Raw genomic sequence first — 17,980 nt, 5'->3', positions numbered from 1 at the left:
GCCTAGTGGTTAGAGTGTAGAGGCGGCAGGGTAGCCTAGTGGTTAGAGTGTAGAGGCTGCAGGTAGCCTAGTGGTTAGAGTGTAGAGGCTGCAGGTAGCCTAGTGGTTAGAGTGTAGAGGTGGCAGGGTAGCCTAGTGGTTAGAGTGTAGAGGCGGCAGGGTAGCCTAGTGGTTAGAGTGTAGAGGCGGCAGGGTAGCCTAGTGGTTAGAGTGTAGAGGCGGCAGGGTAGCCTAGTGGTTAGAGTGTAGAGGCGGCAGGGTAGCCTAGTGGTTAGAGTGTAGAGGCGGCAGGGTAGCCTAGTGGTTAGAGCGTTGGACTAGTAACCGGAAGGTTGCAAGTTCAAGCTGAGAAGGTACACATCATGTCATTCTGCCCCTGAACAAGGCAGTTAACCCACTGTTCCTAGGCCGTCATTGAAAATAAGAATTTGTTCTAAACTGACTTGCCTAAATAAATAAAAGCTTAAAATAAAAATACAATTATTCAGGTTGGCATAATACACTTGTTCTCCCACATACCTACAATAATGTTAACGCTTCAAGGTCAGCAGAGATTCTGGGAGGAAGTCAGATTTATCAGACCAAGAGAGCTGGGGATGGGAAAAGACAGCCAGGAATATTATCAAAACCATCACAACATTTTAAAAATGTTTAATTTATAGTTGTTGGAAAATGACATCTTAATTAAACATGACCAGCCCATTTCCGATGTTACAGGAGAAATAGGCATCTATGAGTCACCACAGGCAGACTGTTACACTCGAGATAAGAGGTCAAAGCTGTGGCCCTCTTCTTGTTGAAACTGGGTTGTCGTTCCAAACTGCAGGCGGTACGGAAACTCAAACCCCCTCTCGCTTGTTTTGGTCGTCTCAAGACAATTACATTATAGAGTCAACTTTGATTGAATAATAATAATAATAACAATAATAAAAAATAAGCAGTACTTTTTTTCAGCCTTGTTCTTTAAATATCTAACGTATGTACAGGGAGTTCACATGTCTCTCCTTTTAAAAACAAACAGTATCAGGGCTGACGGCTTTAATTATTTCGGGTTAGAGTTTGTTTCATTATTTCAGACGGTGACCCCTAGTGCACAACGGCCATTTAAAAAAAATAAAATAAAAAAAAAAAAATGGGGGAAGAAACAAGGGGGGAAAAAAAACCCAGAACAGCTGATTTCCTCACGTTGGAGGAGAGAGGGTTAGCTATAGGCGTCAATCGTCCGTGAGGTCCTGAACAAAGAGGACCTCGGACCGGCTGAGGCCGGCCTCTTTGAGGCTGGGGGGGTTGGGCTGCTCCTCCGTGGGAAGGCAGGGCAGAACCCGGCGGGGGAAGTTGGTAACTATCTGGAATTTCTCCGGGGTCTCCTTCAACGAGAACAGGAAGTCGTATATTACCTGGAGAAAACAGAGGGAGAGATGGGTGTTTTTTGTTGTTGTTGTCAAGACCATAAGTTCCATTGGTATTTGCCAGGGGAGTTTAAAATCAGACTGTTACAATGACACTACACATGGAAGAGTGACTAGGAGTTTGCTGTGTAGAACCGTGAGTCAACAGTTTAAAAGAGCAGAGCTGTGTTCGTACGGTCAGACTGTCTTACCGAGCAGAGCCGTGTCTTACCGAGCAGAGCCGTGTCTTACCGAGCAGAGCCGTGTCTTACCGAGCAGAGCCGTGTCTTACCGAGCAGAGCCGTGTCTTACCGAGCAGAGCCGTGTCTTACAGAGCAGAGCCGTGTCTTACCGAGCAGAGCCGTGTCTTACCGAGCAGAGCCGTGTCTTACCGAGCAGAGCCGTGTCTTACAGAGCAGAGCCGTGTCTTACCGAGCAGAGCCGTGTCTTACCGAGCAGAGCCGTGTCTTACCGAGCAGAGCCGTGTCTTACAGAGCAGAGCCGTGTCTTACCGAGCAGAGCCGTGTCTTACCGAGCAGAGCCGTGTCTTACCGAGCAGAGCCGTGTCTTACCGAGCAGAGCCGTGTCTTACCGAGCAGAGCCGTGTCTTACCGAGCAGAGCCGTGTCTTACCGAGCAGAGCCGTGTCTTACAGAGCAGAGCCGTGTCTTACCGAGCAGAGCCGTGTCTTACCGAGCAGAGCCGTGTCTTACCGAGCAGAGCCGTGTCTTACAGAGCAGAGCCGTGTCTTACCGAGCAGAGCCGTGTCTTACCGAGCAGAGCCGTGTCTTACCGAGCAGAGCCGTGTCTTACAGAGCAGAGCCGTGTCTTACCGAGCAGAGCCGTGTCTTACCGAGCAGAGCCGTGTCTTACCGAGCAGAGCCGTGTCTTACCGAGCAGAGCCGTGTCTTACCGAGCAGAGCCGTGTCTTACCGAGCAGAGCCGTGTTCGTACAGAGCAGAGCCGTGTTCGTACGGTCAGATTGTGTCTTACCGAGCAGAGCCGTGTCTTACAGAGCAGAGCCGTGTCTTACCGAGCAGAGCCGTGTCTTACCGTCAGAGACTGCTGGAAGAGGAACCGCCTCTCTACTCTGGTGTCGTTAGGCAGTTTGAAAACTATCTTGACGCTGTCGGGGTCGTCTGCTGGGGGCTCGGGGGGAAGACATTCTGACTTGCGCTCCTTCTCTTCGTCCAGCGTCTTAAAAAAAAAAAAAAGATAAAAAAAACAGAATTAGTTAGCCACAGTCAAACTGGCAACAACAAAGACCAAGATAAGAAACGGTTTTAAATGTAGTCAGAGAGAAAAGTCAGAGAGAAAAGTCAGAGAGAACAGAGAGCGCGAGCAGACAGTGTGTGTGAGGAGACAAAAAGATTGACAAGACAGAGAAAGAGGAGAGCCAGACAGTATCAAGGTGTCCTCACCCTCCTCCTCCTCTCCTCGGCCAGGACGGTCTGCCGGACCTTCTCCTCCTCCGCCTGGACCTTCTCCTGCTCCTCCCTCTTCCTCCGGTCCTTCTCCTGGTCGGCTCTCAGCGACTCCAGGTAGGCCTCGTCCTGCTGCGCCCGCAACACCTGAGTCTGGTTCCTCTCCTCCCTGGAACACACACAGACACGTTCAATTAACCTCCATCTCCAGGACCAGAGAGACGGACGTCACCACATCTCCAGGACCAGAGACAGACGTCACCACATCTCCAGGACCAGAGACAGACGTCACCACATCTCCAGGACCAGAGACAGACGTCACCACATCTCCAGGACCAGAGAGACAGACGTCACCACATCTCCAGGACCAGAGACAGACGTCACCACATCTCCAGGACCAGAGAGACGGACGTCACCACATCTCCAGGACCAGAGAGACGGACGTCACCACATCTCCAGGACCAGAGAGACGGACGTCACCACATCTCCAGGACCAGAGATGGACGTCACCACATCTCCAGGACCAGAGAGACGGACGTCACCACATCTCCAGGACCAGAGAGACGGACGTCACCACATCTCCAGGACCAGAGAGACGGACGTCACCTCATCTCCAGGACCAGAGAGACGGACGTCACCACATCTCCAAGACCAGAGAGACGGACGTCACCTCATCTCCAGGACCAGAGAGACGGACGTCACCTCATCTCCGGGACCAGAGAGACGGACGTCACCACATCTCCGGGACCAGAGAGACGGACGTCACCAAATCTCCGGGACCAGAGAGACGGACGTCACCACGTCTCCGGGACCAGAGAGACGGACGTCACCACGTCTCCGGGACCAGAGAGACGGACGTCACCACGTCTCCGGGACCAGAGAGACGGACGTCACCACGTCTCCGGGACCAGAGAGACGGACGTCACCACGTCTCCGGGACCAGAGAGACGGACGTCACCACGTCTCCGGGACCAGAGAGACGGACGTCACCACGTCTCCGGGACCAGAGAGACGGACGTCACCACGTCTCCGGGACCAGAGAGACGGACGTCACCTCGTCTCCGGGACCAGAGAGACGGACGTCACCACGTCTCCGGGACCAGAGAGACGGACGTCACCACGTCTCCGGGACCAGAGAGACGGACGTCACCACGTCTCCGGGACCAGAGAGACGGACGTCACCACGTCTCCGGGACCAGAGAGACGGACGTCACCACGTCTCCGGGACCAGAGAGACGGACGTCACCACGTCTCCGGGACCAGAGAGACGGACGTCACCACGTCTCCGGGACCAGAGAGACGGACGTCACCACGTCTCCGGGACCAGAGAGACGGACGTCACCACGTCTCCGGGACCAGAGAGACGGACGTCACCACGTCTCCGGGACCAGAGAGACGGACGTCACCACGTCTCCGGGACCAGAGAGACGGACGTCACCACGTCTCCGGGACCAGAGAGACGGACGTCACCACGTCTCCGGGACCAGAGAGACGGACGTCACCACGTCTCCGGGACCAGAGAGACGGACGTCACCACGTCTCCGGGACCAGAGAGACGGACGTCACCACGTCTCCGGGACCAGAGAGACGGACGTCACCACGTCTCCGGGACCAGAGAGACGGACGTCACCACGTCTCCGGGACCAGAGAGACGGACGTCACCACGTCTCCGGGACCAGAGAGACGGACGTCACCACGTCTCCGGGACCAGAGAGACGGACGTCACCACGTCTCCGGGACCAGAGAGACGGACGTCACCACGTCTCCGGGACCAGAGAGACGGACGTCACCACGTCTCCGGGACCAGAGAGACGGACGTCACCACGTCTCCGGGACCAGAGAGACGGACGTCACCACGTCTCCGGGACCAGAGAGACGGACGTCACCACGTCTCCGGGACCAGAGAGACGGACGTCACCACGTCTCCGGGACCAGAGAGACGGACGTCACCACGTCTCCGGGACCAGAGAGACGGACGTCACCACGTCTCCGGGACCAGAGAGACGGACGTCACCACGTCTCCGGGACCAGAGAGACGGACGTCACCACGTCTCCGGGACCAGAGAGACGGACGTCACCACGTCTCCGGGACCAGAGAGACGGACGTCACCACGTCTCCGGGACCAGAGAGACGGACGTCACCACGTCTCCGGGACCAGAGAGACGGACGTCACCACGTCTCCGGGACCAGAGAGACGGACGTCACCACGTCTCCGGGACCAGAGAGACGGACGTCACCACGTCTCCGGGACCAGAGAGACGGACGTCACCACATCTCCGGGACCAGAGACAGACGTCACCACATCTCCAGGACCAGAGACAGACGTATGGGAGACCTCACCACATCTCCAGGACCAGAGACAGACGTATGGGAGACATCACTACATCTCCAGGACCAGAGAGACAGACGTCACCACATCTCCAGGACCAGAGAGACGGACGTCACCACATCTCCAGGACCAGAGAGACGGACGTCACCACATCTCCAGGACCAGAGACACGGACGTCACCACATCTCCAGGACCAGACGTCACCACATCTCCAGGACCAGAGAGACAGACGGCACCACATCTCCAGGACCAGAGAGACAGACGTCACCACATCTCCAGGACCAGACGTCACCACATCTCCAGGACCAGACGTCACCACATCTCCAGGACCAGACGTCACCACATCTCCAGGACCAGACGTCACCACATCTCCAGGACCAGACGTCACCACATCTCCAAGACCAGAGAGACGGACGTCACCACATCTCCAGGACCAGAGAGACGGACGTCACCACATCTCCAGGACCAGAGAGACGGACGTCACCACATCTCCAGGACCAGAGAGACGGACGTCACCACATCTCCAGGACCAGAGAGACGGACGTCACCACATCTCCAGGACCAGAGAGACGGACGTCACCACATCTCCAGGACCAGAGAGACGGACGTCACCACATCTCCAGGACCAGAGAGACGGACGTCACCACATCTCCAGGACCAGAGAGACGGACGTCACCACATCTCCAGGACCAGAGAGACGGACGTCACCACATCTCCAGGACCAGAGAGACGGACGTCACCACATCTCCAGGACCAGAGAGACGGACGTCACCACATCTCCAGGACCAGAGAGACAGACGTCACCACATCTCCAGGACCAGAGAGACAGACGTCACCACATCTCCAGGACCAGAGAGACAGACGTCACCACATCTCCAGGACCAGAGAGACAGACGTCACCACATCTCCAGGACCAGAGAGACAGACGTCACCACATCTCCAGGACCAGAGAGACAGACGTCACCACATCTCCAGGACCAGAGAGACAGACGTCACCACATCTCCAGGACCAGAGAGACAGACGTCACCACATCTCCAGGACCAGAGAGACAGACGTCACCACATCTCCAGGACCAGAGAGACAGACGTCACCACATCTCCAGGACCAGAGAGACAGACGTCACCACATCTCCAGGACCAGAGAGACAGACGTCACCACATCTCCAGGACCAGAGAGACAGACGTCACCACATCTCCAGGACCAGAGAGACAGACGTCACCACATCTCCAGGACCAGAGAGACAGACGTCACCACATCTCCAGGACCAGAGAGACAGACGTCACCACATCTCCAGGACCAGAGAGACAGACGTCACCACATCTCCAGGACCAGAGAGACAGACGTCACCACATCTCCAGGACCAGAGAGACAGACGTCACCACATCTCCAGGACCAGAGAGACAGACGTCACCACATCTCCAGGACCAGAGAGACAGACGTCACCACATCTCCAGGACCAGAGAGACAGACGTCACCACATCTCCAGGACCAGAGAGACAGACGTCACCACATCTCCAGGACCAGAGAGACAGACGTCACCACATCTCCAGGACCAGAGAGACAGACGTCACCACATCTCCAGGACCAGAGAGACAGACGTCACCACATCTCCAGGACCAGAGAGACAGACGTCACCACATCTCCAGGACCAGAGAGACAGACGTCACCACATCTCCAGGACCAGAGAGACAGACGTCACCACATCTCCAGGACCAGAGAGACAGACGTCACCACATCTCCAGGACCAGAGAGACAGACGTCACCACATCTCCAGGACCAGAGAGACAGACGTCACCACATCTCCAGGACCAGAGAGACAGACGTCACCACATCTCCAGGACCAGAGAGACAGACGTCACCACATCTCCAGGACCAGAGAGACAGACGTCACCACATCTCCAGGACCAGAGACAGACCTCACCACATCTCCAGGACCAGAGACAGACCTCACCACATCTCCAGGACCAGAGACAGACCTCACCACATCTCCAGGACCAGAGACAGACCTCACCACATCTCCAGGACCAGAGACAGACCTCACTACATCTCCAGGACCAGAGACAGACCTCACAACATCTCCAGGACCAGAGACAGACGTATGGGAGACCTCACCACATCTCCAGGACCAGAGACAGACGTATGGGAGACGTCACCACATCTCCAGGACCAGAGACAGACGTATGGGAGACGTCACCACATCTCCAGGACCAGAGACAGACGTATGGGAGACCACACCACATCTCCAGGACCAGAGACAGACGTATGGGAGACGTCACCACATCTCCAGGACCAGAGACAGACGTATGGGAGACCACACCACATCTCCAGGACCAGAGACAGACCTCACCACATCTCCAGGACCAGAGACAGACGTATGGGAGACCTCACCACATCTCCAGGACCAGAGACAGACGTATGGGAGACCTCACCACATCTCCAGGACCAGAGACAGACGTATGGGAGACCTCACCACATCTCCAGGACCAGAGACAGGCGTATGGGAGACCTCACCACATCTCCAGGACCAGAGACAGGCGTATGGGAGACGTCACCACATCTCCAGGACCAGAGACAGACGTATGGGAGACTTCACCACATCTCCAGGACCAGAGACAGACGTATGGGAGACCTCACCACATCTCCAGGACCAGAGACAGACGTCACCACATCTCCAGGACCAGAGACAGACGTCACCACATCTCCAGGACCAGAGACAGACCTCACCACATCTCCAGGACCAGAGACAGACGTCACCACATCTCCAGGACCAGAGACAGACCTCACCACATCTCCAGGACCAGAGACAGACCTCACCACATCTCCAGGACCAGAGACAGACCTCACCACATCTCCAGGACTAGACAGACGTATGGGAGACCTCACCACATCTCCAGGACCAGAGACAGACGTATGGGAGACCTCACCACATCTCCAGGACCAGAGACAGACCTCACCACATCTCTAGGACCAGAGACAGACCTCACCACATCTCCAGGACCAGAGACAGACCTCACCACATCTCCAGGACCAGAGACAGACGTATGGGAGACCTCACCACATCTCCAGGACCAGAGACAGACGTATGGGAGACCTCACCACATCTCCAGGACCAGAGACAGACGTATGGGAGACCTCACCACATCTCCAGGACCAGAGACAGACGTCACCACATCTCCAGGACCAGAGACAGACGTCACCACATCTCCAGGACCAGAGACAGACGTATGGGAGACCTCACCACATCTCCAGGACCAGAGAGACAGACGTCACCACATCTCCAGGACCAGAGAGACAGACGTCACCACATCTCCAGGACCAGAGAGACGGACGTCACCACATCTCCAGGACCAGAGACAGACCTCACCACATCTCCAGGACCAGAGAGACAGACGTCACCACATCTCCAGGACCAGAGAGACAGACGTCACCACATCTCCAGGACCAGAGAGACAGACGTCACCACATCTCCAGGACCAGAGAGACAGACGTCACCACATCTCCAGGACCAGAGAGACAGACGTCACCACATCTCCAGGACCAGAGAGACAGACGTCACCACATCTCCAGGACCAGAGAGACAGACGTCACCACATCTCCAGGACCAGAGAGACAGACGTCACCACATCTCCAGGACCAGAGAGACAGACGTCACCACATCTCCAGGACCAGAGAGACAGACGTCACCACATCTCCAGGACCAGAGAGACAGACGTATGGGAGACCTCACCACATCTCCAGGACCAGAGACAGACGTATGGGAGACGTCACCACATCTCCAGGACCAGAGACAGACGTCACCACATCTCCAGGACCAGAGAGACAGACGTCACCACATCTCCAGGACCAGAGAGACAGACGTATGGGAGACCTCACCACATCTCCAGGACCAGAGACAGACGTATGGGAGACGTCACCACATCTCCAGGACCAGAGACAGACGTCACCACATCTCCAGGACCAGAGACAGACGTCACCACATCTCCAGGACCAGAGACAGACGTATGGGAGACCTCACCACATCTCCAGGACCAGAGACCATCTCCACATTATTTTTCATATAAGTAAAATAAGCAAATCAAACCTGGGTTTCAAATACGTACAAAAAAACTATTTACGTACTTTTTGACTTTGTCTGAAGGGCTATTGGAAACCACAGCTCTGCAATCAGTCCCTTACCGTTCCAGGCGTTCAGACATCAGGTAGGTCTGGTTGGCCTCCATGATGAAGGTGAGCTGGTTGAGGAGGTCCTCTGATTGGATGAGCCCCTCCAGACGTCCCACCACCGTCATCTTACGGTCCTTCAACATGATCATGGCCAGAAACGGGTAAGTGTTCTCACGCAGCGCCTGGGACACTGAGGTACAGACACACAGGGGGGAAAAAAACACACACACACCAAACACAGATTAAAACCCGGAAATAAAGAGATTCCTCCTCATATCCTAGAGGACTGACAAAAATCATATTTTATCTTATTTAACCAGATCAGACTGACTGAGAACACGGCCTCGTTTACAGTAACAACAACGAGTAACATAATAAGGCCAGTTCCTCTTTGTAGAATGTATCTCCAGCTCTAGGAGATCTAGGTAGTGAAGACGCAATGCAAGAGTAGACGGATGTGTACCTCTGTATCCCTCAGGCCTGCTGGTGGAACAGGCCCAGAACAGCATCCTGGTGTTGAGGAAGGTCAGGACCTCTTCTGTACATAACGTGGAGCTGTAGGAAGATGGAAACAGAAGCATCATTAATATAAAAACACGGGAAAATATAAAATAATTTATTAATAATTACGAAGAGGGGGAGGACATGTGAATAATACCAAAAATGCCAAAAATATGGAAACGAGCGAGGAAAACCTCCATCCAATCAACTGAATAAATATTCAAACAAACAGAAAAGGAAGATAAAAACAACCTACTGATTATTGACAGGTCTCCCTCAGAAAAAAGGGGTGTTTAGTTTCTGTTTGTGTGGATGTTGGCCTCATGTAAAACGGATCATGTGTTGTGTTATGGGACCTACCGACAGAACTGGTCTGTATCCTGGTTCTCCTCTCCATGGAGGTAAACTAACAAGTAGCGAAGCTCACGTTTGGCATCGTTCAATGCCTACAGAGGGGGAAACAAACATAACCAGCTATCAACCCAGTTACACAGACAAACAACATATAAAACACGACCAGCTATCAACCCAGTTACACAGACAAACACAACATATAAACACGACCAGCTATCAACCCAGTTACACAGACAAACACAACATATAAACACGACCAGCTAACAACCCAGTTACACAGACAAACACAACATATAAACACGACCAGCTAACAACCCAGTTACACAGACAGTTGGAGTCAGAAGTTTACATACACTTAGGTTGGAGTCATTAAAACTCGTTTTTTCAACCACTCCACACATTTCTTGTTAACAAACTATAGTTTTGGCAAGTCGGTTAGGATATCTACTTCGTGCATGACAAGTCATTTTACCAACAATTGTTGACAGACAGATTATTTAACTTATAATTCACTGTATCACAATTCCAGTGGGTCAGAAGTTTACAAACACTAAGTTGACTGTTGGAAAATTCCCGAAAATTATGTCATGGCTTTAGAAGCTTCTAATTGACATCATTTGAGTCAATTGGAGGTGTAACTGTGGATGTATTTCAAGGTCTACCTTCCTGGACTTCCTGACGGGCCGCCCCCAGGTGGTGAGGGTAGGCAACAACATCTCCACCCCGCTGATCCTCAACACTGGGGCGTTCTCAGCCCTCTCCTGTACTCCCTGTTCACCCACGACTGCGTGGCCACGCACGCCTCCAACTCAATCATCGAGTTTGCGGACGACACAACAGTGGTAGGCTTGATTACCAACAACGACGAGACGGCCTACAGGGAGGAGGTGAGGGCCTTCGGAGTGTGGTGTCAGGAAAATAACCTCACACTCAACGTCAACAAAACTAAGGAGATGATTGTGGACTTCAGGAAACAGCAGAGGGAACACCCCCCTATCCACATCGATGGAACAGTAGTGGAGAGGGTAGCAAGTTTTAAGTTCCTCGGCGTACACATCACAGAGAAACTGAATTGGTCCACTCACACAGACAGCATCGTGAAGAAGGCGCAGCAGCGCCTCTTCAACCTCAGGAGGCTGAAGAAATTCGGCTTGTCACCAAAAGCACTCACAAACTTCTACAGATGCACAATCGAGAGCATCCTGTCGGGCTGTATCACCGCCTGGTACGGCAACTGCTCCGCCCACAACCGTAAGGCTCTCCAGAGGGTAGTGAGGTCTGCACAACGCATCACCGGGGGCAAACTACCTGCCCTCCAGGACACCTACACCACCCGATGTCACAGGAAGGCCATAAAGATCATCAAGGACAACAACCACCCGAGCCACTGCCTGTTCACCCCGCTATCATCCAGAAGGCGAGGTCATATACTGTACTCTATATCATCTACTGCATCTTTATGCAATACATGTATCACTAGCCACTTTAACTATGCCACTTTGTTTACATACTCATCTCATATGTATATACTGTACTCGATACCATCTACTGTATCTTGCCTATGCTGCTCTGTACCATCACTCATTCATATATCCTTATGTACATATTCTTTATCCCCTTACACTGTGTATAAGACAGTAGTTTTGGAATTGTTAGTGAGATTACTTGTTGGTTAGTACTGCATTGTCGGAACTAGAAGCACAAGCATTTCGCTACATTCGCATTAACATCTGCTAACCATGTGTATGTGACAAATAAAATTTGATTTGATTTGATAAACTCAGTGCCTCTTTGCTTGACATCATGAGAAAACCAAAAGAAATCAGCCAAGACCTCAGAAGAAAATTGTAGACCTCCACAAGTCTGGTTCATCCTTGGGAGCAATTTCCAAATGCCTGAAGATACCACGATCATCTGTACAAACAATAGTAAGCAAGTATAAACATCATGGGACCACGCAGCCGTCATACCGCTCAGGAAGGAGACACGTTCTGTGGATATATTGAAGCAACATCAAGACATCAGTCAGGAAGTTAAAGTTTGGTCACAAATTGGTCTTCCAAATGGACAATGACCCCAAGCATACTTCCAAAGTTGTGGCACAATGGCTTAAGGACAACAAAGTCAAGGTATTGGAGTGGCCATCACAAAGCCCTGACCTCAATCCTATAGAAAATTTGTGGACAGAACTGAAAAAGCGTGTGCGAGCAAGGAGGCCTACAAATCTGACTCAGTTACACCAGCTCTGTCAGGAGGAACGGGCCAAAATTCACCCAACTTATTGTGGGAAGCTTGTGGAAGGCTACCCGAAACATTTGACCCTAGTTCAACAATTTAAAGGCAATGCTACCAAATACCAATTGAGTGTATGTAAACTTCTGACCCAATGGGAATGTGATGAAAGAAATAAAAGCTGAAATAAATCATTCTCTCTACTATTATTCCGACATTTCACATTCTTAAAATAAAGTGGTGATCCTAACTGACCTAAAACAGGGAATTTTTACTAGGATTAAATGTCAGGAATTGTGAAAAATGTTGTTTAAGTATATTTGGCTAAGGTGTATGTAAACTTCTGACTTCAACTGTACACCATATATACACACACAAGTATGAGGATACCCTTTCAAATGAGTGGATTTGGCTATTTAAGCCACACATATTGCTGACAGGTGTATAAAATCGAGCACACAACCACGCAATCTCCATAGACAAACATTGGCAGTAGAATGGCCTTACTGAAGAGCTCAGTGACTTTCAACGTGGCACCGTCATAGGATGCCATCTTTCCAACAAGTCAGTTCATCAAATGTCTGCCCTGCTAGAGCTGCCCCGGTCAACTGTAAGTGCTGTTATTGTGAAGTGGAAACATCTAGGAGCAACAACGGCTCAGCTGCGAAGTGGTAGGCCACACAAGATGAACGAGAACGCTAAGTGCTGAAGCGGGTAGCAATCATCTGTCCACGACAGCAACCCTCACTACCGAGTTCCAAACTGCCTCTGGAAGCAAAGTCAGCACAAGAACTGTTCGTCGGGAGCTTCATGAAATGGGTTTCCATGGCCGAGCAGCCGCACACAAGCCTAAGATCACCACCATGCACAACGCCAAGCGTCGGCTGACGCGGTGTAAAGCTCGCCGCCATTGGACACTGGAGCAGTGAAAACGCGTTCTCTGGAGTGATGAATCACGCTTCACGGACGAATCCGAGTTTGGCGGATGCCAGGAGAACGCTACCTGCCCCAATGCATAGCGCCAACTGTAAAGTTTGGTGGAGGAGGAATAACGATCTGGGTCTGTTTTTCATGGTTCAGGCCCCTTAGCTCCAGTGTAGGGAAATCTTAACGCTACAGCATACAATGACATTCTAGACGATTCTGTGCTTCCCACTTTGTGGCAACAGTTTGGGGAAAGCCCTTTCCTGTTTCAGCATGACAATGTCCTGTGCAAAAAGCGAGTTCCACACAGAAACGGTTTATAGAGATCAGTGTGGAAGAACTTGACTGGCCTGCACAGAGCCCTGACCTCGACCCGATCTAACACCTTTGGGATGAATTGGAACGCTGACTGCGAGCCAGGACTAATCGCCCAAAATCAGTGCCCGACCTCACTAATGTGGCTGAATGGAAGCAAGTCCCTGCAGCAATGTTCCAACATCTAGTGAAAAGCCTTCCCAGAAGAGTGGAGGCTGTTATAGCAGCATTGTTCCAACATCTAGTGGAAAGCCTTCCCAGAAGAGTGGAGGCTGTTATAGCAGCAATGTTCCAACATCTAGTGGAAATCCTTCCCAGAAGAGTGGAGGCTGTTTATAGCAGAAATGTTCCAACATCTAGTGGAAAACCTTCCCAGAAGAGTGGAGGCTGTTTATAGCAGCAAAGGGGAGGGGACAAACTCCATATTAACGTTCATGATTTCGGAACGAGATGTTGGACAAGCAGGTGTCCACATACACGACATCAACAAAAGGTATGTTCTAAATGGATTGAACCTGTATGGATTCTGGAACATCCGCTTCTTTAAAACCAACTTTTTTTTTGCGTTCCCAATATACTTGTTGTGGATGGTCCAAGGTACTATTACTAGTATCCCAAGTATCCCTGAGTAACACACCTGGCTATATGTCCCCTGGTAAAACACCGGATGCGATCGACCGTACTTCTCTTCAAAACTATGGATGAAGGACACCACGTCACCCACAGGGTCTGTGACGCGTCCACGAGGGTCTGGCCTGACCCACCGCAGGGCAAACCTGGTTAGGAAGGAGGAGGAGGAACCAATCAGTCACCTTTATACAGAAACATCAAGGGAACTGATGGCCAAATACAGTTTCTTTTGTATTACCTGAATATGTCCAGAAGTGTGTAATATGTCAATCTGAAAGGTAACATTATCATGTGGTAACTCCATCCTATTAATCCCTGGAGGAAAAACAACATAAAAAAGACCAGATGAGACATGACGATCAGAACAGTGGAGAAGATTCAATGAGAAAACTACAGCTGGATGATTTCGGACTTGATTTCTGGAAGCAGAAGGTTGTGCCACTGTGTATGTGAATGTGTGAATGGGGCGGCCTAGTGGTTAGAGCGTTGTACTAGTAACCGGAAAGGTTGCAAGTTCAAATCCACGAGCTGACAAAGGTACGAATCTGTGGTTCTGCCCCTGAACAGGCAGTTAAACCCACTGTTCAGTCAAGCAATAAACGTCATATTGCAGATCCTACCTTTAAATTGAGATACAAGAACAATTTACCAGTGACATATGAGCTTAAAGAAGAACACACGAAAGAGAGAGAGAGTGTGTGTGTGTACGTACTCTGGGTTGTGGCCTGGAGACAATATAACTATACACTCTGTGGTCTGCTGTGTTGACCTGTAAGGGTCTGGAGGGCGGAGGGTTAAACACACTAGGAACTCCTTCCTGCTCATTCAGTCTGTCCTGCACCGCAGCCTGGGAACAAACACACACACTATCCATTTGATCTCAACCTGGACAGCACAGGAAGACTAAAACCATGACCATTTTAAAAAAGCGCAGAGATCTTGATGAATTTAAGGCAACATTTGTCACATGATATATATTACTGCACTCCCTGTATGTCCTCCATTCATAACATTCATTCATTCATTCATGCATGATGTCCTGTGTATATTGTGGGTCTTCAAGGCCAACATCAACAACAAAAACAACCATTCCTGTATTTTTTGGGGGGGTTGACAGTTCTTACCTCGATGTTCCAATTGTGTTGTTCTAACGTACGACGACATTGGCCCGTAGACTCCAAACCTGTCAAGTCCTGAAATCAAATCCAAAAAAAATCTGAAATCACAGATCTAACACTAGTGTACACGATACCGGATCAATCTCCAATTGATAGGTGAGAAATGTAAAAGATGTCAGGTTCCATAAATGTATTTCAATCATTCCTACAGGACATTTCCACATCTTGGGTCTGGATGAAACAGAGGGGGCCTTGCTAGGAACTAACCAGTCATGTGCCATAACAATTGTGTCTGATGATCCCTCTCTCAAAAACCATCTTTCAGCTAAACAGTTTAATAACTAAAGTAACGTTAGCATTGTTGACCTAGTTAACTAACTGTCGTTAGCCTAGCTAGCTAGTTAGTTGTAAGTAGCTAAGACAAGTCCTTGTAAGATAACTAAAAGTTCAAAATGTAGTTTCTAATTCACCATACACTGATTTAAGTTTTCTGATGTGTTTCATTTATGTGGGGGGGGGGGGGGGGGGGGCAAATGTCGGGAACGGACAGACAATTCCAGACAATAGTTTTGTAGAGGAGAAATAATTGGTGTGTTGTTAGATAACGTTAACGGTAACTAGCTAGTTAAGTTAGTTAGTTAACCGTGGCGCTAGGGGGGGGTCAAAAAAGCAGTTTCACAACCATAAACGTGATTTAATATTTAAACCATTTCCATCCTATATCTAAACATACATTAATACGGAGTTATAAAAACGACTGTAAGCTGAAGAAAGGTTGAGTACCTGAAATTGAAGGAGTTTTTCGGTCTGCGCCTGAGATAATTCCTGCTCCTCTGGCGCCGCCATCTTGCCTCGCCAATAGTTCCTTGCACTTTGCGAACGAGTCGTTCTTCTTCTATGATATAACCGCGGTCCGCAAACCAACGTTACAGCTGCGTGCCGCCACCTACTGTGCTGGATGGATGGAGTGTGTGTATGTGTGTGTGTGTGTGTGTGTGTGTGTGTGTGTGTGTGTGCGTGTCACGGTTTACAACATTTCTCAATCCTCCTACTTTAACTCAGTACGGTCTGAGAACAAAAAATAATCATAAAAAAAGAGCCCTACTAACTTCTAATAGACCCTTCCCCATCCCCTAAATCCCTTCCAAACCCCGCCAAACACATCTAACCCCAATGACCCTACACTTCAATCTGTCCCTCTCTTCAACATACTTACAACAATATAACAACACAAGCTCCACCGTTTCATCGGCCATACACTCCAAACATAAACCATTGCCAACCAGATGTAAGGACGAGGTCAATGTACAATGTCCGAAGGGCAATCGAGCAAACACCACTTTGTCCTTTCTAATCTGACCTTTGAATTTTAGTCCAGCGACCTTTCTTTGGAGGTCATAGAAATGCCCTTGGGCTCAGAGTCACATCCCTTCTGGCACTCATCTATCAAAATGGCTCTGATCTTACATTTGGCCTTACCTCTCTACCCCAGTGGAACATTAATAGAAATGCCCTTGGGCTCAGAGTCACATCCCTTCTGCCACTCATCTATCAAAATGGCTCTGATCTTACATTTGGCCTTACCTCTCTACCCCAGTGGAACATTCATAGAAATGCCCTTGGGCTCAGAGTCACATCCCTTCTGCCACTCATCTATCAAAATGGCTCTGATCTTACATTTGGCCTTACCTCTACCCCAGTGGAACATTCATAGAAATGCCCTTGGGCTCAGAGTCACATCCCTTCTGCCACTCATCTATCAAAATGGCTCTGATCTTACATTTGGCCTTACCTCTACCCCAGTGGAACATTCATAGAAATGAAACAATGTCTTGCTTCAAAGCTCTTTTGGCTAACTGGTCTACAATTTCACACCTGAATGTGCTGGGACCCAGCAGAATCTCCCTACTACACCCATTCTCTCAATTCTCCATAGTAACATTAATACCTCCAATAGTAGGTCACTCCTATTAGATACACACTACACCTGTTGTATTCGGTGCATATGACTAATACAATTTGATTTGATTTAGTAGGTCACTCCTATCAGATTTACCAGATGATAAACTATTCAATACAGACAGAGAATCTGAGCATCCTATAATTCTAACAGGTTGTACGTCCTCCACCCACTGGAGGGCAACTATTATCACCAACAGTTCAACTGATTATACTTTCCTTTTCTCCACCAAGATTAGATCAACAACAGGATCTGGGAGTAACCATGGAGGAACATCCCCTATTACCAAAGAAGGGCCAACCTCCAACTCTCTCAAACCACTCTCATCAGCAAGCTTTCCAACTGTCCAACCAAAACCACTGCCTTGTCTACTAGTATATTCCCAACAGTCATCGAGAACAGTAGCAGTGGGATGCTCAACCTCACAGCCTTTCAACCTAAACCAACAAGTTAATTACAATTTTTTTTTTTACACCGTATATCCAAAGACATCTCACCTGCCTCCACTAGTAAGACACATACAGATGGTGATTTAAATGCACCAATGCATATCCTTAAAGCTAAATACTGGATTCTGTCCAGCCTCTGAAGACAAGTCTTTGCTGCTGTTCCATAAACTATACACCCGTAATCAATCGTC

General features: G+C 50.1%; 1 protein-coding gene across 1 annotated transcript; it reads right to left on the bottom strand.

The window, feature by feature from the left end:
* Positions 1–635: 635 nt before the first annotated feature.
* On the bottom strand, positions 636–16,268 carry LOC110504355 (FAS-associated factor 2). The gene is made up of 11 exons (XM_036970226.1): positions 16,164–16,268; positions 15,387–15,455; positions 14,975–15,109; positions 14,501–14,577; positions 14,270–14,408; positions 10,168–10,253; positions 9,770–9,861; positions 9,319–9,496; positions 2,809–2,980; positions 2,441–2,584; positions 636–1,397 (listed from the first exon to the last, which is right to left on the bottom strand). Exons 1-11 carry the CDS (start codon positions 16,224–16,226, stop codon positions 1,215–1,217), a joined length of 1,338 nt encoding a protein of 445 aa, XP_036826121.1. The 5' UTR covers positions 16,227–16,268; the 3' UTR covers positions 636–1,214.
* Between the last annotated feature and the right edge of the window lie 1,712 nt (positions 16,269–17,980).

This window comes from Oncorhynchus mykiss, chromosome 31 (genome assembly GCF_013265735.2).
Source record: "Oncorhynchus mykiss isolate Arlee chromosome 31, USDA_OmykA_1.1, whole genome shotgun sequence".
Lineage (NCBI taxonomy): Eukaryota > Metazoa > Chordata > Actinopteri > Salmoniformes > Salmonidae > Oncorhynchus > Oncorhynchus mykiss.
Note: the sequence above shows the minus strand (reverse complement) of the source record. Positions and strands in the feature narration are given on the sequence as shown.